General features: G+C 44.9%; 1 protein-coding gene across 1 annotated transcript; it reads left to right on the forward strand.

The window, feature by feature from the left end:
- The first annotated feature begins 2,572 nt into the window (after nucleotides 1–2,572).
- Nucleotides 2,573–7,871, forward strand: rhcga (Rh family, C glycoprotein a). Its single transcript, XM_056608336.1, has 11 exons — nucleotides 2,573–2,826; nucleotides 3,386–3,578; nucleotides 3,941–4,091; nucleotides 4,194–4,341; nucleotides 4,430–4,596; nucleotides 4,701–4,838; nucleotides 5,050–5,186; nucleotides 5,581–5,705; nucleotides 6,227–6,300; nucleotides 6,425–6,498; nucleotides 7,001–7,871. Exons 1-11 carry the CDS (start codon nucleotides 2,619–2,621, stop codon nucleotides 7,032–7,034), a joined length of 1,449 nt encoding a protein of 482 aa, XP_056464311.1. The 5' UTR covers nucleotides 2,573–2,618; the 3' UTR covers nucleotides 7,035–7,871.
- Nucleotides 7,872–20,107: the final 12,236 nt, after the last annotated feature.

Consider the following 20,107-nt stretch of genomic DNA (forward strand, 5'->3'; position numbering starts at 1 on the left):
TTTAAGGTCTCTAGTGGCACCGAGTTGGGGGTTTACTAACCATACTGCGCCACCATGGTGCTTCCCACGTTGCATTGGTTCACACCAGTGTGTGTTTGTTTCTGTGTGTGTGTGTGTGTTTCTGTTTGTGTGTGTGTGTGTTTATCAGTGTGTGTGTGTGTGTTTATTTGTGTGAGTGTGTATGTTGGTGAATGGGAGCCATACAAGGTATTTAAAATGTATTCCTAAAATATGTTTATTTTATTCGGTTTCAAAGACTAATATATATCACAAACATAATGTTGGATTATTTCCATAAATATCGGAACCTTCTGAAAATAATTGAAATAACCTCTGAAAGAGGTCGGTTCGACCCCTCTAAGAGGATTACCTGAAAGTGTCACTTTGGACAGCTGGAATCTCTCCTGGTACAGGGTCATCCCTGAGGGACAGGCCTGGATTTTCAAATTGATGGTTAGGTCTCGGTCTCCAAGCCACATACCATGAGAAGAGAGGAAGGTTGGTTTATCTCCAGCCCTGCGCCTGTAGAACACATGATCCCGTATCTGAGATCTGTGGAGAACAGGTGTCACAGAGATAGCCGCGGCTGTCGCCCTTCTATCTCACTGGCATCGCTTCTGCAAGTCTCTCAGAATTCCTCCAGTGTGAGTAACACTGCTCACGAGGAGCGCAGGAACAGGGCCCGACCGGTTACACGCCTGTCACGACAAAACAGTCAGGAACACTTACACAAGCCATGTCTTTGTAAAGTTATTTGTTTGGTTAACCATGATAATAATATATGAGTACAGTTACACAGTGCGGAAATATACCTTTGATCACATCTGAAACTCATCTCCATTTCTAATACAACAGCCCGTATATGGTCCAAACAATGATAAGGGGCTGGTGATTGACTCCCAAAAGCCTCTGCTCTGCGTCCATCTCTGCGCCTTGTAGCTCTGTAAAAGGCCCTGGATGTCTTGGTGCATGTTCATGTGAAGATGAAGAGCTCCATGCATTTATAGAGAGACCAACCTTTAGGATGTGGGCAATCCTTAATATCTGTCTGTTCAGCTTCTAAGGCCAGAAAGAGGATAATTCATTTCATTACATGCGTACGGTGCCTCAGCCATCCATTTAGTAAAGTATATGTCATCTTTGGATAAAAGTGTCTCCATCATCACAAAATTGGGCTTATTGACTGACCCTAACCCCAAAGCTATGGGTGACCTTTTCAATGAGCTCAATACCTGCAATATGGAAGGGGTGTGTGTTGTAAGAGTCTGAGAACACGTGAGGAAGGATCCATTAATCACTGGTTATCTCTGAACGGTTAGCCTTCAGCCGACAGAAGGCTCATGTGAGCCCTAGCGTTATGGAATGCTCCGGAGTGTGACAGGAGACCTGGTCATGTGAGAAGAGCTGAAGAACGGCGGAAACAGAGTAGAAAGCCACAGCTCGGACTTGTTTTGTGTTTTCAGGATTTACTTTTCTACTTTAATAGAAATGTAAATTTTCTCCTCCCTCCTATTACCATGATCCAACTTTAAGATATAAATCAGAGTTGGCAATACAATTGACTACACGAAAATCCATTTGCATAACAGTAAAACTGATAGCATCTGGAATGTTCTTTGTCATCCTAAATCAAAAACATAAAACCAACAGCAGGTAGCAGGTTTAATGAATGTCTTCCATGTGATAGCATCTGGCATGTGACCGTTCGGAAGAAATGTGGTAAGTCTAGTATCTGTGCACTCTATGATCTACAGATACTTTTAATTGTTCCTTTCCTGCATTTAAAGGTTGCAGCTGATGAACAGTTTGGTTATGTTCACTTCCATTCTGTCATGAAGAGAGAGAGAGTAAGAGAGGGAGTGAGAGAGAGAGAGGGGGATAGAGAGAGAGAGAGAGAGAGAGAGAGAGAGAGAGAGGGGGATAGAGAGAGAGAGAGGGGGATAGAGAGAAAGAGAGAGAGAGAGAGAGAGAGAGAGAGAGAGAGAGAGAGAGAGAGAGAGAGAGAGAGAGAGAGAGAGAGAGAGAGAGAGAGAGAGAGAGAGAGAGAGAGATAAGGCCTGAGGCCTTTTTTTGAGTTTGAGTATGTTGTTTGACAAAGAGAGGATCCATTATACAACAGTGAATCACATGCAGTAATGACATAATTGTGGCTGTGCCAATGACCTGCTCATCAAGGAGATCTGCTCAACCGTGGAAAGGGAAAAAGGGAGCATGGGCCAAGCCACTATTATGACCAGCATTGTAACTGATCCATCGTCCAGGGCTTCTTCAACCATACACAACAATACAAGACAAGATAAATGGCTAGAGCGCTGTTATGCTAGGCATAAAGTATAACCCTAACCCTATCTGTGAGAGGGATACAACGTTTGATTTGTGACAAATTACCCAACGATTCGTCGTGATATTGTTTCAGAAGCTGATGATTTCAAAGAAGATAACTTCTTGGAGGTATATCCCTGCTCATTATTCAACTGTTGGCTATGAGTATTAGGAGGCAGGTCACAAGGTGTTCTCGCTCAGCCAGGTGTAGCCAAGGAGACACACCCCCCTGCTGAACCCTATTTAACCAGCGCGCCGCCGCAGCCGAGCCACTCTCCGTTCTCCCGACCGCCACCATGTTGGGCTGGTTCTATGGTGGCACCAAGAGCACCAACGTGCGGGTCTCCCTGCCCGCTGTCTGCTTTGTGTGGCAAATCGCCATGATTGTCCTGTTCGGGGTCTTCATCAGATACAACGAGGAGGCGGACACTCATTGGCAGGAGTTCAGGAGGGAAAACAACATCTCCAGCGACATTGAGAATGACTTCTACTTCCGATACCCAAGTAAGTGCGACCTCCACCTCGGGCTGCAGACTGATCCATTGTCCTTAGAACACATCCTTATTTACTGTATTTATATTCATCCTTATATCCTGTATTTATATTCATATCTTTGTAACCACTTTAATGCTTGTGACTGGTGTTTATTTATTGCTTTCTCATTTGAAATGGTTCATTTTATAATTTATCACCCAATTAAGGAAATAACATAATTACAATAATACATACTGTACATATCAACCATTTAAAGAAAAAGTTGTAATATTCATTCAATATGCATAATAAAAAAACAATAAACAATAAAACATAATCCAAAACATTCAACCGTGTCAACAGCTGTAGAAACCTATTGACTTGAATTTATTCAAATTGGAAAATTACAATACTGAATCATAGTGATGGAACAATACTTCAGATTTGACAAAATAATCAACAAAGGCAACCCTTCAAACGAGGACGAGAGGATTTGACTTATTGTCTTTCTAAATGGCGAGTCCTACCTTCCCTGACTGTGTCAGTGTTTACTAGAAGCAGAGGCTCATGGATGTGTCCTCCCTCCCAGGCTTCCAGGACGTGCACGTCATGATCTTTGTCGGGTTCGGCTTCCTCATGACCTTCTTGAAGCGGTACAGCTTCGGCGCAGTGGGCTTCAACTTCCTGGTGGCAGCCTTCGGTATTCAGTGGGCTCTGCTCATGCAGGGTTGGTTCCATACCCTGGACCCGGCCACAGGGAAGATCCTGATTGGTGTAGAGAAGTAAGACACACTTCAAAGGTCTGCTGCTTGGTTTCCTGACATTGTTTGCAGTTCAGTTGGCTGCACAGGGCGTGTTTCCCTCACTGTCTGCCTTCAATAGTATATTGTTTTGATAATGCATCGTCTGAAAGGTGTATATGAGGAACCAGATAATCAGGTTCAGGGATTTTTCAAAATGCTGACATCGCTCAGCACATAGCATCATTAGTAGAGTGACAATGACCATGACTGTCATGCTAGGATCATTACGTGATGACTGACGAGAACTCTTTAGTCATCCAGCTCCACTGGTGGTTTATAGTGAGTCGCTCACGAAACACCTGATTGTATATCAACGTCTTCCTCCTATTTGGTCCAATCAGCTTGATCAACGCAGACTTCTGTGTGGCCGGGTGCCTGATCGCCTACGGGGCGTTGCTGGGGAAAGTCAGCCCAGTCCAGCTTCTGGTGCTCACATTGTTTGGCGTCACACTGTTTGCTGTGGAGGAGTACATCATCCTCGACCTGCTGCATGTGAGTTTCCCCCTGAGCTGGTATTCTCCAGAACCACCAAAGGATGAGATCCTTTCCCAGTGGGTGCTGTGCGTCCATGTTCACACCACCATGTCTCCCCAGGCTAGGGATGCTGGAGGCTCCATGGTCATCCACGCCTTCGGAGGCTACTACGGGTTGGCTATTTCCTGGGTCCTCTACCGCCCTAACTTGAACCTGAGCAAGCGCCTCAACGGCTCGGTCTACCATTCTGATGTCTTCGCCATGATTGGTGAGTGTGTTTTCGTTGTTCTTTAGGGCCACTCTGTGTCTTACCTTGCGGCCTAGAAGCGAGGGTGTCATGTTTGGTGTCTGCTCAGGTACACTGTTCCTGTGGATGTTCTGGCCCAGTTTCAACTCTGCCATCACGGACCACGGGGACGGGCAGCACCGCGCGGCAATCAACACCTACCTGGCGCTGGCCTCCTCGGTCCTGACGGCGGTGGGCATCTCCAGTGTCACGCAGAAGAAAGGGAAGCTGGACATGGTAACGTTGAACCATTACAGTCCAAACGTACACTGATGGTTTTCATTGGAAGTTCGCAGCGTGCGTTAGAATGCTGTGTGTTTTAAACCTCTTGTGATTGACAGGTTCACATCCAGAACGCCACCCTGGCAGGGGGCGTTGCTATGGGAACTGCAGCGGAGTTCATGATCACCCCGTACGGATCGCTGATTGTTGGTTTCTGTTGTGGCATCATCTCTACCTTCGGCTATGTCTTTGTTACGGTGAGCAACTTATACAACAATATAACAATTCCATAATGATATTTTTGTTATAATTTTTGAAGGGTAGGAAAACCCATGGGTGTAGGGTTTAAGCAGGATAACCTTTTAACAACTTTATGAATTTCCATCCAAAACAAAAGTGTTTTTCTACTGAAAGTGATTTGGGTTGACTAACTCTAAATGGCGGCCACTCGGCTCTTGTCTGAACCAGCCACTCCTGGAGAAATACCTGAAGCTGCAGGACACGTGTGGAGTCCACAACCTGCACGCTGTCCCGGGGATGCTGGGGGGCTTCATCGGAGCCATCGTCGCTGCCTCGGCAACGGAGGAGGTGTACTCCAGAGAAGGGTGAGGAGGAGGGTGAGGAGGAGAAGAGTGAGGAGGAGGGTGAGGAGGAGGTTAGCTCCAGAGGGGGGGAGGAGGAGATCAACACAAGAGGAGGGGGGAGGAGGAGGTGTACTCCAGAGAGGGGGTAGGAGGAGGTTAACTCCAGAGGGGGGGGGAAGTCAGAACATGTGCAGATCCTGTTTACCCAGCTTAAGGTCTGGTTCCCCATCCTAGGTCAGAAAGGTTATAGTCCATCAACACTATCTGTATGAAAGACAGCTTTCTGACTTGGGACAGGTGATCAGACAGTTGGTAAAAGTATTTTTACCCTCTATAACCAGATACCTTAGCGGTTGCAATTTGAACTAAATAGTTATATTCCATAAACGGACCAATGCTTGTTTTATTCTGCCAGGTTAATCAACACGTTTGACTTTGAGGGGGACTTCGCCGACCGGACGGTTGGGACTCAGGGCGGCTTCCAGGCCGCCGCCTGCTGTGTGGCCATCGCCTTCGGCATCGTCGGAGGGGGGTGTGTGGGTAAGCTCTCAGACGGCCGACCCTACAGCGGCGTCACTGAGTCACGGGCCAGGGAGCCCGTCCAGAGGGTGACCTTTGATTTCTATAATAATTGACACGGTTATGGTCTCACTCGCATACTTATCCCTGGTGACCCGTAACGTTTCTGAGGTGTTATATAAGACACCACCTGACACCCCCTGAACCCACTTCACCTCCACCTGACACCACCTAACCTCCACCTGAACCCACCTCACCTCCACCTGGCACCACCTCACCTCCACCTTAACCCACCTCACCTCCACCTGATACCACCTCACCTCCACCAGACACCACCTCACCTCAACCTGACACCATCTCACCTCCAGAGGACGCCAACCTGATACCACCTCGTCTCCACCTGACACCACCCTAACCCTAACCCTGACACCACCCTAACCCTAACCCTGACACCACCCTAACCCTGACACCACCTCACCTCCGTCTGAACCCACCTCACCTCCACCTGAACACAATGGTTTGACACTTCTTTCCCGTTCCAGGTCTGGTTCTGAAGATCCCTATCTGGGGCGACCCGGCTGATGACAACTGCTACGACGACGAGGCTTACTGGGAGGTAAGAGAATGCTTTCTCAACTCACCACCAGTGGGTGCTGTTGCTTTGTGAACTGTACCAAGCGTTTAAATAGCTAGGACTGGAACTATGCGGGTTGACGTTGTGACCATGTGACATTTTTCAGGTCCCAGAGGATGACGAAAGCATCCCTCCGATTCTGGAGTACAACAACCACATGATCCACAAGCTTCCGGACCTGTAAGTGTACATCAGCGCATGAAGCCTACCTACAGGGAACGTCCTTGCACGTAAAAGTAGTACTTAGCATCATACGTAGCATCTTATCCTAGCTATCTTGGTTGTGTACAGGGAATTAGTTAACCTAGTGATTGTTAATGCGCTGTAACACAGTGTGAGCTTCACCTCAGCGCTGTAACACAGTGTAACACAGTGAGTTAGCTGTAACACAATTTAACACAGTGTAACACAGTCTGACACAGTGTAACACAGTGTGACACAGTGTAACACAGTGTGACGTCAGCTGTAACACAGTGTGACACACAGTGTGATGTCAGCTGTAACACAGTGTGACCTCAGCTGTAACACAGTGTAACAGTGTGACACAGTGAACAGTGTTATGCAGCTGTAACACAGTGTAAAACAGTGTGACATCAGCTGTAACACAGTGTAACGTCAGCTGCACCTTCCGCTCAGCTCCCAGTGAGCCCAGATTAATTAATATCTCTCTTCTCTTTTGTAGATCGGAGTCCAACTTCCAGGTGGAGCAGATCTAGGAGCAGCTACGGGCCGTTGAACCAGACGAGTGGAGGCCCTGATCACTGTTACCTTGTTGGACAGGAACTTTTATTGTCACAGATGACTTTTTTGTGTAACACAATTAAGCTGTCCCTATTATTACTTGTTACTATGCTATTAAAAGCACAAAGTGGATAGTATTCCTGTATACATAAGGAACAACGACCAAATTAAATAAAGGCATACATAGCGGACATGAATGAAGGATAATCTCAGGGTACAAGGATAGGCTTACGGAGCACTTCTTGGCCTATCCTATAGGTGTTCTCATCTGAAGGACTTTACATTTACTTTCAGGCCTATGGTCTCTGGTCATGTAGGCTTTCGCTAATGTGCAGCAATAATCAGTTTAAATGTAAGTTTGCTTTGATTATGAACAAAGCCTACCAGATAGGTGTAGTGAAGGCCAGTGAAGCAAAACCCTGTATATATAGTATATTTGGTCCTTTCCATTAACGTTAAGCATGTAGTATTCCTAGGCCTACTGCCTAAAATCAGAAGGATCGGATTTTCATCAATGAGCATTTGTTAATGCTTTATAATATCTTTAATCAAACATGATGCTTAATGATTGTATATACCTTCTGATATAGTTCTGTATATATATATATATAGATATTTTGTAGAGGCATTGTTTTCCCCTAAAGATTTTGCCCTCAAATCGAGCAAATAATCAAAATTTCTCCAATTGGCCATTAGTCAAAATAAATTAATGAATTAACTTTCTTTAACATGATAGTTCATTCAGTAGGTCGCCTCGTTTTTTTTTTATGTATTTCTAACTAAGATAACTATATTGCTCATAAATTTGTCTTCACACACATTAGCCTCCAGTAACAGTAAGGTCTACCCTGGCCTCTAATGTATTACACCTGATTTGCGAGCCTAGTCATCTACTTGAAGAGACATGACGAAAGGTGTAAATGTTATATTTTTGTGATTTTTGAAATAAACACATTAATCAAAAACGTTGCAATTACATGAACAACAGTATGAAGACAAACATATAAATAGAAAAACATAAAAAATCAAACCTGAGTCTTTGAAAAAGTAAATGTAGCCTCCAAGCCACCGCAGACAGACGGCGACAGGACGAGCAACACAGGGACCCCCTGACCGCGGTGAAGTTAGTTTTGGGTTGGATATTCGACGGATATTCAGTCCAGTTCCAGCCGCGACTTCACGGAGATTTGCCCGGCAATAGCTGCATGAGAACGGTTAGCACACCTCGCAGAGCCTCGCGGTGAATCGCTGGAAACTGATTTAGGGACCGTCAATAAATTACTTCACGTAAATATATCAATACAAAATACTTGCAGTTTTTTCAATAGCTTCCATGCTGTGTGACCCAGTGACTCCAAACCAGTATCTAATTGTATTATTAAACCCTGAGAATAAGACACACCACTTGTTATGGTATTTTAGTGCTTCCTCTATTTTATATGAATATTAATATGCAGGAATTATCATATTTCTTTCAATAGCTTCCATGCCAAGTGACCTAGTGACTCCAAACCAGTATCCAATTGTAATGGTAAACACTAAGAATAGGACACACCACTTTGTATTATAATTTAGGGCTTTCTCTATTTTATATGAATATTAATATGCAGGAATGATCATATTTCTTTCAATAGCTTCCATGCCATGTGTCCCAGTGATTCCAAACCAGTATCCAATTGTAATGGTAAACCCTAAGAATAGGACACACCCATTTGTATTATATTCTAGGGCTTTCTCTATTTTATAGGAATATTAATATGCAGGAATGATCATATTTCTTTCAATAGCTTCCATGCCATGTGACCCAGTGACTCCAAACCAGTATCGATTTGTAGAACTAAACCCTAAGAATAAGACACACCACTTTGTATTGTATTTTAGTGCTTCCTCTATTTTATATGAATATTAATATGCAGGAATGATCATATTTCTTTCAATAGCTTCCATGCCACGTGACCCAGTGACTCCAAACCAGTATCCAATTTTAATAGTAATCCCTAAGAATAAGACACACCACTTTTTATGGTATTTTAGTGTTTCCTCCATTTTATATGAATATTAATATGCGGGAATTATCACATTTCATTCAATAGCTTCCATGCCATGTGACCAAGTGACTCCAAACCAGTATCCAATTGTAGAACTAAAACCTGAGAATAGGACACACCACTTTTTATGGTATTTTAGGGCTTGCTCTAATTTATATGAATATTTATATGCAGGAATGATCATATTTCTTCCATGCCATGTGACCCAGTGACTCCAAACCAGTATCCACTTGTAGAACTAAACCCTGAGAATAGGACATACCACTTTTTATGTCATTGTAGGGCTTTCTCTAATAATTTATATGAATATTAATATGCAGGAATGATCATATTTCTTTCAATAGCTTCCATGCCATGTGACCCAGTGACTCCAAACCAGTATCCAATTGTAGAACTAAACCCTGAGAATAGGACACACTACTTTTTATGGCATTGTAGGGCTTTCTCTAATTTATATGAATATTAATATGCAGGAATGATCATATTTCTTTCAATAGCTTCCATGCCACGTGACCCAGTGACTCCAAACCAGTATCCAAATGTAGAACTAAACCCTAAGAATAGGACACACCACTTTTTATGGTATAAGGGAAGGTTCGGCCTTCTTGGTTGATATCCCCCCACCAGACGTCTTCATGGTCGCCAAATCATTAATAGTTTGTTCGATGGCGAGACTTGAATCCACAAGTGACATTTCTCTTTTCTGCAGCTTGAGAGACAGGCCCTGGAGTTCACACAGGATGTCTTTCATGACAGCCAAATCTTCCACAAATCCTGAGACAGCAAGGTGCGTCAGAAGTCCCTTATATATCACTGGCTGTTTTGAAATGGTGTGCTAGTGCGGGGAAATCTTTCCATGCTGCCTTAACTGTTTTAAAGGTCCCATGACATGCTATTTTATGTATTCTTTAATATAGGTATTAGTGGCCAACTAACACAGTATTCAAAGACGTTCCCGAAATTCAGCCGTGGTGCAGAGTTACAGCCACTCCGAGCCAGTCGCACATTGAGCTTCCCCCAAATGCGCTGTTTTGGTGTCTGCACTCTAAAAAGTCATTCAGGGCCTCAGTATATATCACAATAATAAAAAAGTATATTATCTTAATAAAATCTCTGAAAATCACAAAACTGATTATTTGAGTTGGACATATCAAAATAAATGCTTAAAAATCCAACAGTTAATTTTTTGCATCATATTTACATCTATTATTTAAGTTTATTTAAGAAAAGAAATTAGTATTTGACAAACAAATTATAATTTTAAGATATCCATAATATTTTAAGTAAATACCAGTCAGAATATTTGAGTATGGAGCACTCATACCAATCGGTTTCAAGAACTTTAATTATTACTCACTCTAATTCAATAGTCTTTATCTCTAACAACAACTTAAGAAATTGAGTAGTTTTTTAAGCAGAACGTCATGCCACAATTTGCGCGCAAAAACTGTGGAATCATGGGATATCTATTCTACCCTGCTTTTTGCATGAAGCTAGCAACAGAACACTCTGAGACGCCCGGTGAAAATCACTTGGAGGACTCCATACGCCGGTAAGTAGAGCACTAGCAAATTGTAATTAAATTGCGACCCTGTCTTCCCGCACATAAACGTTATTGGTTTTTTTTCTATATAATGTCAGCACCATGCTGTTGTACATATGCTAACTTCGTTAACAGATTCCTAGCCACCAAACTGCTCAGCTAACATACAGTTTATACAGCTAACGTCACCAAAATGGGTGTAAAATGACTAATTTATTCGTATTTTAGCATTAACAGTAGGCCGAGGCTTTCCTGAACGTGTAGGTCTATCATTTATGTGACTTCTCTCCCACTCGCGAGGGAAACTGGTTTGTCTGCTTCCCTGCAGAAATGTTCCTCCTGTTTAACGTTGCAGTTAATGGGGCTTTGGAGCTAAGTCTGTAGCACGAAATTTGTGGTCATGGGAGACTTTTATGTTTTTATTGTTTAGATTTGTTCTCTGCTCCCACACGCTGGCGTCATTAGTGTGGATGCCTGAGAGCATTCAACTTGTAAAATTATTTTACCGTTTTAAACTATCACAGCTTAAAGTTGAGCAGGTTTTTACTCCAAATCTGCGTTTAACATTGGTGTGTATTGCGCCTGCAACGGCTGAAAAGGCGCGAGTGAAAGGCGCGCCGTACCATAGGAAAACAATGATTTTGCTAGCGACGCTTTTGCCTTCAGTGTGCAGTGGTGAAACGGATCAGTGTGTCCACGGTTCGGTTCAGATAACCGTTTTGGGCCTCGGTTTCGGATACGGTTCGGATTAGGATCATGTCCGTGATAGTAAAAAGGCGGACTTTTTTTTGACGGAGGGTTTTGGGGAGAAACACAAAAATTAATGAGACCCACAGGCTATTTGCAATGTGTTAATTGACTGTAATCAGACAACTTGCAAGGCTTTTTTGTGCAATAAATGTTCCCCTAAATGCATTTGAAAACATGGTGCACTGAGTGTAACATGTAAGGGATAACGGCCGACGAGGCTTAGAACTCTGGCGACGAGCGCAGCATGAAGCGGGAAAAGTCTCATTGGCTCGGGCAGCACTGGAGAGAATGCATTCCGCTGGGTCCTAAACACACTTTTGTATCGGACGTAGGCAAAATACGCTACATAAGGCAATGCCTTCATGAAACCGAAATCCGCGGATCTCCAGAATGCTCCGAACTGTGGTAAACAAACCGAACGGATTCGGATACAATTCGAATCCGCTGCAGGCTACTGTGCACGGCCCCCTACACGATCAGGGAAGCCTCGTGCTACTGGTGGTTACAACGGTTTGGCCGTAAATCTACTTTCTCTGTCGGGAGGTTTCTGCCATTAATTAATGCATCATTTTGATAGATCTGTCTTATAAAACATTTAATGTACATTAATGGAAATGGTATTAAATCAGTCTTTTTGCTCCGTATTGTAACACTGTTTTTGTATCATCCTTTTTAAGGTGTGCCTCATGAGATGGCAATGCAAACTCTGCACATTTGAGGATTCTTCAAGAGGGGAGCTTCTCAAGCATTATCGCGTCAAGCACGGTACTTTTGGTCGTGGCTATTCTGTACCCTGTCTTCATTTAAGCTGTCCTTGCTCCTTCAAGACTTGGGGTGGCCTGCGTACACACTTGTCTAGATCCCACAATTCACAGGAAACTGAAGAGTGTGAAGGTGTGCAATCTTTCAGATGTCAAATTTGCAACTCATTTTATCCTAGTACAAAATACTATTTTCAGCATATTAATTCCCACTTGAAAAGACATGAAACCATAGAATGTGCTTTTCACGGATGTGATTTCAAGACAAACATATATGGGACTTATGCAACACACAGAAGTAGAAAAAACAAGTCCCATTCATTGAAAGACTTTAAGACTGATGTGATCACAGAGCATCCTGTTGCTACTGAGAACGAAATTGACTTTCCAGTGTTGGAATCATATTGTCATGTGGATAGTGATACCACCTTAGAGTTGGCTTGTGAAAGGGACACTAAAGGTGAAATTGTGAAAAATGTCGGTTCTCTCTTGTTAAAATTGGAAAGCATCTATAATGTCTCTGGCAAATGTGTTGATGACTTAGTGGAACAGCTTCAGTTTATCTGCGAATCATCCACTCAGTACATTCCAAAGTTAGTGAGTGATATTTTTACAAAGAATAACTGTGCTGTTGATGAAGCTATTGTTAGTGAATTAGTAGACAAACTCTATCACTCCAATCCTTTTACTGCAGCCTTGGGTCCTGATGGTCCCTTTTCTTCTAAATTTAAGAGGGTAAAGTATTATAAGGACAACTTCAGTGTAATTGAGCCAGTAGAGTATATTTTGGATCCAGAGAAGAATTTTAGCTTTCAATATGTGCCTGTTCTTCAATCCTTACTGCAATTGTTGAAAAATGAAGACATTGTAAACAGGTTATTGACTAAACAGACTACTTCAGACGACTCACAGTTTGCATCCTTCCGTGATGGTAAATAATTCAAGCTAAATTAATTTCATGCTAATGAGGAGTTCAGTATTTCCCTTATACTGTATGCAGATGATTTTTAAATCTGCAATCCCCTTGGAACTTCACGGAAAAAACATAAAGTCACAGCAGTTTACTGGGCACTAGCCAATACACCACCTGAACTGAGATCACAGCTAACATCAATTCATTTAGCTCTCCTTTGTAAAGCAAATCATATAAAACATTTTGGCTATGAAACTGTTCTTGAGCCTCTTTTGAAGGATCTCATAACATTGGAGAGAGAAGGAGTTTTTTTGCCTCAGGTTGGCAAAAATATCAGAGGTACTGTTTTTTGCGTTTCAGCAGACAATCTTGGTGCGCATTCTTTAAGTGGACTTGTAGAAAACTTTAGTGGACATTATATCTGTAGGTTTTGTATTGGCGACCGTTCTGACTATCAGCAAAAAGAAGTACATTAAGGAGCTTTTCCATTAAGAACAAAAGAGAACTATGATTTACATGTTCAGTCTGTAAAGATAAATCCTGCTTTGGTACACTGTTGTGGTGTGAAGAAAAGTTGTCCCATCACAGAGAAATTAAGTCATTTCCATTTTGTAACCGGGTACCCACCAGACCTTCTACATGACCTTTTTGAAGGTATAATTCCTTTGGAACTGGCACTGTGTCTTAATGTGTGCATCCACAAGAAGTACTTCACCTTGACAGAACTTAACAAGTCCATCACACAATTTCCATACAAATTTACTGATAAAACGGATCACCCTGGACCTATCCCAGTGAATTTTGCCTCTCGTAAAAGTATTGGTGGGAACGCCAGTGAAAACTGGACATTGTTAAGATTATTATCATTTATTATTGGTGCAACTGTACCACTGAATGATCCAGCATGGCACGTTCTTATGATTTTAAAAGATTTAACTGAGCTTGTAGTAGCCCCCATTCATACTGAGGAAAGTATTTGCTACCTAGACACGCTGATATCTGAACATCGTCACAGGCTGTTGGAAGTTTTCCCAGATCAAAAATTGATTCCAAAGCACAATTTTTTGGAGCATTATCCTGATTGGATAAGAGGGGATGGTCCTTTGGTTAGCCTCTGGACTATGCGATTTGAGGCTAAACATAGCTTCTTTAAGCAAGTTATTAGACACACAAAGAGCTTCAGAAATGTATTGATGTCACTTGCCTCAAAGCACCAAATGATGAGGGCATACATTTCACAAGGAAATGCTTTGAAACCTGCAGTGTGTGTCACAAAAACATCATCTCTTTCATTAGACATACTTGATACAGGAATACAGCAGTCTTTCAAGGCAGTTTATCCAACACAAACCTCTGTGAATTTGACCAATGTGGCCATACTCCATGGAACTAAATATGCTGCTGGGATGGTTTTGCCTTATGGGTCAACTGGTGGTATATCTGATTTTGTTATGATTTCACAGATTGTTATTGTCGATGGCAGTGTCAGTTTCATTGTGAAAATGCTTAACAGCTGGTATGATGAACATTTTAGGGCATTTATGTTAGACCACTCTGGGAAAATGACCCTGGTACAGCAGAGTGAACTTGGGGACACATATCCCTTGACAGCATATTTTGTGAAAGGAAAACTCATGGTGACATTGAAACGTCACATTATTTGCCAGTGTTAGGTGATGAGTTTGACTCTTTAATGTCTAACACCTTGCTTCCTTCCTTCAGAGAAATTTCTTTCTCTTTCTGTCAAGATGGATTTCGTTGCATTGAAGGTTATTATAGAACACCGGAGTGAGAAGCTTACACTGTCCTCAGGAATACCCAGCACTGTAGAACAGTTACATGAGACAGTAAAAGAGACATTTGGACTCATTGAGGATTTTACCCTGCATTACCTGGATGAGGACTTTGGTGATTACTTCACTCTGCATTCTACCAACCAGATTAAACACAAGGGGACAATCAAAGTGGTGATGATTCCATCGGTAGTTCTTACATTGACTGCTTTGACTGAAAACCAGACAGATATAATGAATGACAGTTTAAGCTCTGCTACTGATGCAACGCCAGATTCCCAGACAGATGCCTCATCAGTGTCTTCACAAGACATCCTATCCCCACGTAGAAGCCCTCAGACGACAACATGGCCAAATCAAATCATCATTCCACTTTTCTCTGTGGCAACAGAGACAGTACTGATGAATGCCAATGAAGAGTTTGTCAAAGATCGTACTGTGCTGAACAATTCTCGGATCCGATCTGAAATCATGGAAAAATTAGCTGACTACATGTACAGCTACACACCCTACCCCACAGGCCTTCAGCTAGGTGAGGTGGCAGAGGCTTTAGTCAGAAAGCATCCATGCCTGACAGAGCTAGGCAGTCATAATGGCTGGCTTGGATGGATGTACAGTCTTAAATACAAGATGGGAAATTACAGGTCGAAGCTCCGAAGCCTTGGATTTCCTGAGGTTGTCTGCAACTCACTTAAGAACAAGCACCCGGATGACAGGTCTGCTGCAAAGAATATAAAGAAAGCACGGAAAGGAGAAGTGGTGTTTCTCCCACACTATCCTGCGGGAGACAGTAAGGAACAACAAGAGCTGGACCGAAACCAACTAATCACTGAATCAAAGAAGAGAGAGAGCACAGTCGTCAAGGACTTGATGTGCAGAACTTTTGCACATAGGAGACATGAGGTTGTCACCCTACAGATGAGCATCAGTGACATCAAGGACAGATGGCCCGCCTTGTTTGATGTCTCGCAAGTGAGTAATTGGAATTGTTGTTACAGAGTGGTCACCACATATTGTGGACTGAACCTGCATGTTTCACAGTTACACACTCATTAGTTAGACCTGTGTCATCTAATGCAATCAAATACAACAGCTCTGCCACATATACATTTTCAGTTTTTGTTGACATTGTCAGAAAAGTGATTATTATACTTTGTTTATTATTGAGGTTGTAGTGGGTGGTGCTGGAGTGCAATACATTGAAAAGTGTTCCTAATATTTTGTCCCCCTCAACGTATTTTAATGGATGGACAAAGGTATAAGGACACCGCTCAATATAATGCACTCCAATAAACATCATCCACAATGTCCTCAATGATAAACAAAGTATAATAACCACCTTTTTGACAATCTCAACAATAACTGAAAATGTATGTGTGGCAGAGCTGTTGTATTTGATTGCATTAGATTGCACAGGTGTACCTAATCAAGTGGTTGGTGACTGTACATCCTATTAAAAATGATAATGGAACAGTCTTGCATCCTATTCATCTCAGTATGGACTTACGTGTTTGCTGAATGACAACAGATGAGTCACCAGTTCTTTTTTTTCTTTTCTCATCTCTCTCTTTCAGGTTAGCGCAGAGTTTCAGAGGATCACCACACTGAATCTTGAGCCAAAATTCATGGCAATGTTGGACTTCTATACACCTAAACTGCTGTCCTTGTTTCAAACGAAGAAAGGTGCTGCAGGAGAGAGACATCGGGCACAAATGAGTGTTCTACTTAAGGTATTAAACCTGTCTCATTCACGTTTCTCTCCTTTAAGCTAATTACCATCAATAATTACATATTCATATCCTAATCAGATAACTTATCTTTATCCCCACCGACTCTCTCTTATGCCTTCTCCTATCCTCAAGCCTTCCTTAACAGTTCTTGCTTTTCCTTCCTTAGTTTTCTGTCCCTCAATCTCTCACATCCTCTGCACACCATTTTACATGTTTTGGTTTATTCTTACCCTCTCCTGGAACCGTCACCTTATCGTGGTGGAGAGGTTTGCGTGTCCCTGTGAACCTGAGAGCTGTGTTGTCTGGAGCCTTGTGCTCCTGGTAGGGTCTCTCATGGCAGAGTGGTCTCAGGTGAGGGGCCAGACTAAGAATGGTTCAAAAAAACTCCAATGAAGAACGAAAAAAGAGGAGATGTGACCCGGCCCGGAGGAAGCCCGGGGCCCCCGTCTGGAGCCAGGCCCAGACGGAGGGCTCGAAGGCGAGCGCCTGGTGGCCGGGTTTGCCACGGAGCCCGGTCGGGCACAGCCTGAACAAACTACGTGGCACCCCCCCTCTCTTCATCCCATGGGCCCACCACCTGTGGGAAGACCCGTTGGGGTCGGGTGCGCAGCCACATGGGTGGCAGCGAAGGTCAGGGGTCTCGACGGACCAGACCCGGGCGGCAGAAGCTGGCTCTGGGGACGTGGAACGTCACCTCGCTGTGGGGAAAGGAACCGGAGCTTGTGAGGGAGGTGGAGCGCTATCAGTTAGATCTGGTGGGGCTTACCTCCACGCACAGTCTCAGCTCTGGTACCGTACTCCTGGATATGGGTTGGACTCTATTCTTCTCCGGAGTTGCCGAGGGCGTGAGGCGCCGGGCGGGTGTGGGGATACTCATAAATCCCCGGCTGAGCGCCGCGGTGTTGGAGTTTACCCCGGTAGACGAGAGGGTCGCCTCCCTGCGCCTAAGGGTTGTAGGGGGGAAAACTCTGGTGCGTATGCACCAAACAGCAGCTCAGAGTACTCGGCCTTCTTGGAGACCCTGAATGGAGTCCTGTATGGGGCTCCAGTAGGGGACTCCGTAGTTCTGCTGGGAGACTTCAACGCCCACGTGGGCAACGATGGAGACACCTGGAGAGGCGTGGTGGGGAGGAACGGCCTCCCTGATCTAAACCCGAGCGGTCGTTTGTTATTGGACTTCTGTGCTAGTCATGGATTATCCATAACAAACACCATGTTCGAACATAAGGGTGCTCATAAGTGTACCTGGTACCAGAGTACCCTAGGCCGAAGATCGATGATCGATTTCGTGATCGTGTCATCTGATCTGAGGCCGCATGTTTTGGACACTCGGGTAAAGAGAGGGGCGGAACTGTCAACCGACCACCATCTGGTTGTGAGTTGGATCAGGGAATGGGGGAAATTTCCGGATAGACCTGGTAAGCCCAAACGAGTAGTGCGGGTGAACTGGGAACGTCTGGAGGAGGCCCCCGTCCTAGGTATCTTCAACTCACACCTCCGGCAGAGCTTTTCTGGCATTCCTGTGGAGGTTGGGGGCATTGAGCCGGAGTGGGCGGTGTTCAAAGCCTCCATTGCTGAGGCTGCGGTGGCTAGCTGTGGCCTCAGGGTCTTAGGCTCCTCAAGGGGCGGTAACCCTCGGACACCGTGGTGGACACCGGTGGTCAGGGAAGCCGTCCGACTGAAGAAGGAGGCCTTCCGGGATATGATATCCTGGAGGACTCCTGACTCGGTTGCAGGGTACCGACAGGCTCGAAGGGCTGCAGCGGCTGCCGTGTCGGAGGCTAAGCAGCGGGTGTGGGAGAAGTTCGGAGAGGCCATGGAGAAGGACTTTCGGTCGGCACCAAAGTGTTTCTGGAAGACTATCCGGCACCTCAGGAGGGGGAAACGGGGAACCATCCAAGCTGTGTACAGTAAGGATGGGACTCTGTTGACCTCAACTGAGGAGGTCGTCGGACGTTGGAAGGAACACTTTGAGGAACTCCTGAATCCGAATAACACGCCCTCTATGTTGGAGGCAGAGCTCGAGGTTGATGGTGTTTCGTCGTCAATTTCCCTGGTGGAGGTCACTGAGGTAGTCAAACATCTCCGCAGTGGCAAAGCCCCAGGGATTGATGAGATCCAGCCAGAAATGCTAAAGGCTCTGGGTGTTGAGGGGCTGTCATGGTTGACACGCCTATTCAACATCGCGTGGGAGTCGGGTACAGTGCCAAAGGAGTGGCAAACCGGGGTGGTGGTTCCCCTGTTCAAAAAGGGGGACCAGAGAGTGTGTGCCAATTACCGGGGTATCACACTTCTCAGCCTCCCTGGTAAAGTCTACTCCAAGGTGCTGGAAAGGAGGGTTCGGCCGATCGTCGAACCTCAGATTGAAGAGGAACAATGCGGTTTTCGCCCCGGACGTGGAACTACGGACCAGCTCTTCACTCTCGCAAGGATCCTGGAGGGGGCCTGGGAGTATGCCCATCCGGTCTACATGTGTTTTGTGGATCTGGAGAAGGCGTATGACCGGGTCCCCCGGGAGAAACTGTGGGAGGTGCTGCGGGAGTATGGGGTAAGGGGGTCTATCCTCAGGGCCATCCAATCTTTGTACTCCCAAAGCGAGAGCTGTGTTCGTGTTCTCGGCAGCCAGTCAGTTTCGTTCTCAGTGGGTGCTGGTCTCCGCCAGGGCTGCGCCTTGTCACCAATCCTGTTTGTGATATACATGGACAGGATATCGAGGCGTAGTCGTGGTGGGGAGGGGTTGCAGTTCGGTGGTCTGAGGATCTCGTCACTGCTTTTTGCAGATGATGTGGTCCTCATTGGATCATCGGCCTGTGACCTTCAGCACTCACTGGATCGGCTGGCGGTCGAGTGTGAAGCGGCTGGGATGAGGATCAGCACCGCTAAATCTGAGGCCATGACTCTTAGCAGGAAACCGGTGGATTGCTTACTCCGGGTAGGAAATGAGTCCTTAGCCCAAGTGAAGGAGTTCAAGTACCTCGGGGTCTTGTTCGCGAGTGAGGGTACTATGGAGCGTGAGATTGGCCGGAGAATCGGAGCAGCGGGGGCGGTATTGCGTTCGCTTTACCGCACCGTTGTAACGAAAAGAGAGCTGAGCCGCAAGGCAAAGCTCTCGATCTACCGGTCGATCTTCGTTCCTATCCTCACCTATGGTCATGAGGGCTGGGTGATGACCGAAAGGACGAGATCGCGGGTACAAGCGGCCGAGATGAGTTTTCTCAGAAGGGTGGCTGGCGTCTCCCTTAGGGATAGGGTGAGAAGCTCAGCCATCCGTGAGGAACTCGGATTAGAGCCGCTGCTCCTTTACTTAGAAAGGAGCCAGCTGAGGTGGTTCGGGCATCTGGTAAGGATGCCCACTGGGCGCCTTCCTTGGGAGGTGTTTCAGGCACGTCCAGTGGGGAGGAGACCTTGGGGAAGACCCAGGACTAGGTGGAGAGATTATATCTCAACACTGGCCTGGGAACGCCTCGGGATCCCCCCGTCAGAGCTGGTCAATGTGGCCCGGGAAAGGAA

Source organism: Gadus chalcogrammus, chromosome 14, assembly GCF_026213295.1.
Source record: "Gadus chalcogrammus isolate NIFS_2021 chromosome 14, NIFS_Gcha_1.0, whole genome shotgun sequence".
In the NCBI taxonomy this organism is placed as follows: Eukaryota; Metazoa; Chordata; class Actinopteri; order Gadiformes; family Gadidae; genus Gadus; species Gadus chalcogrammus.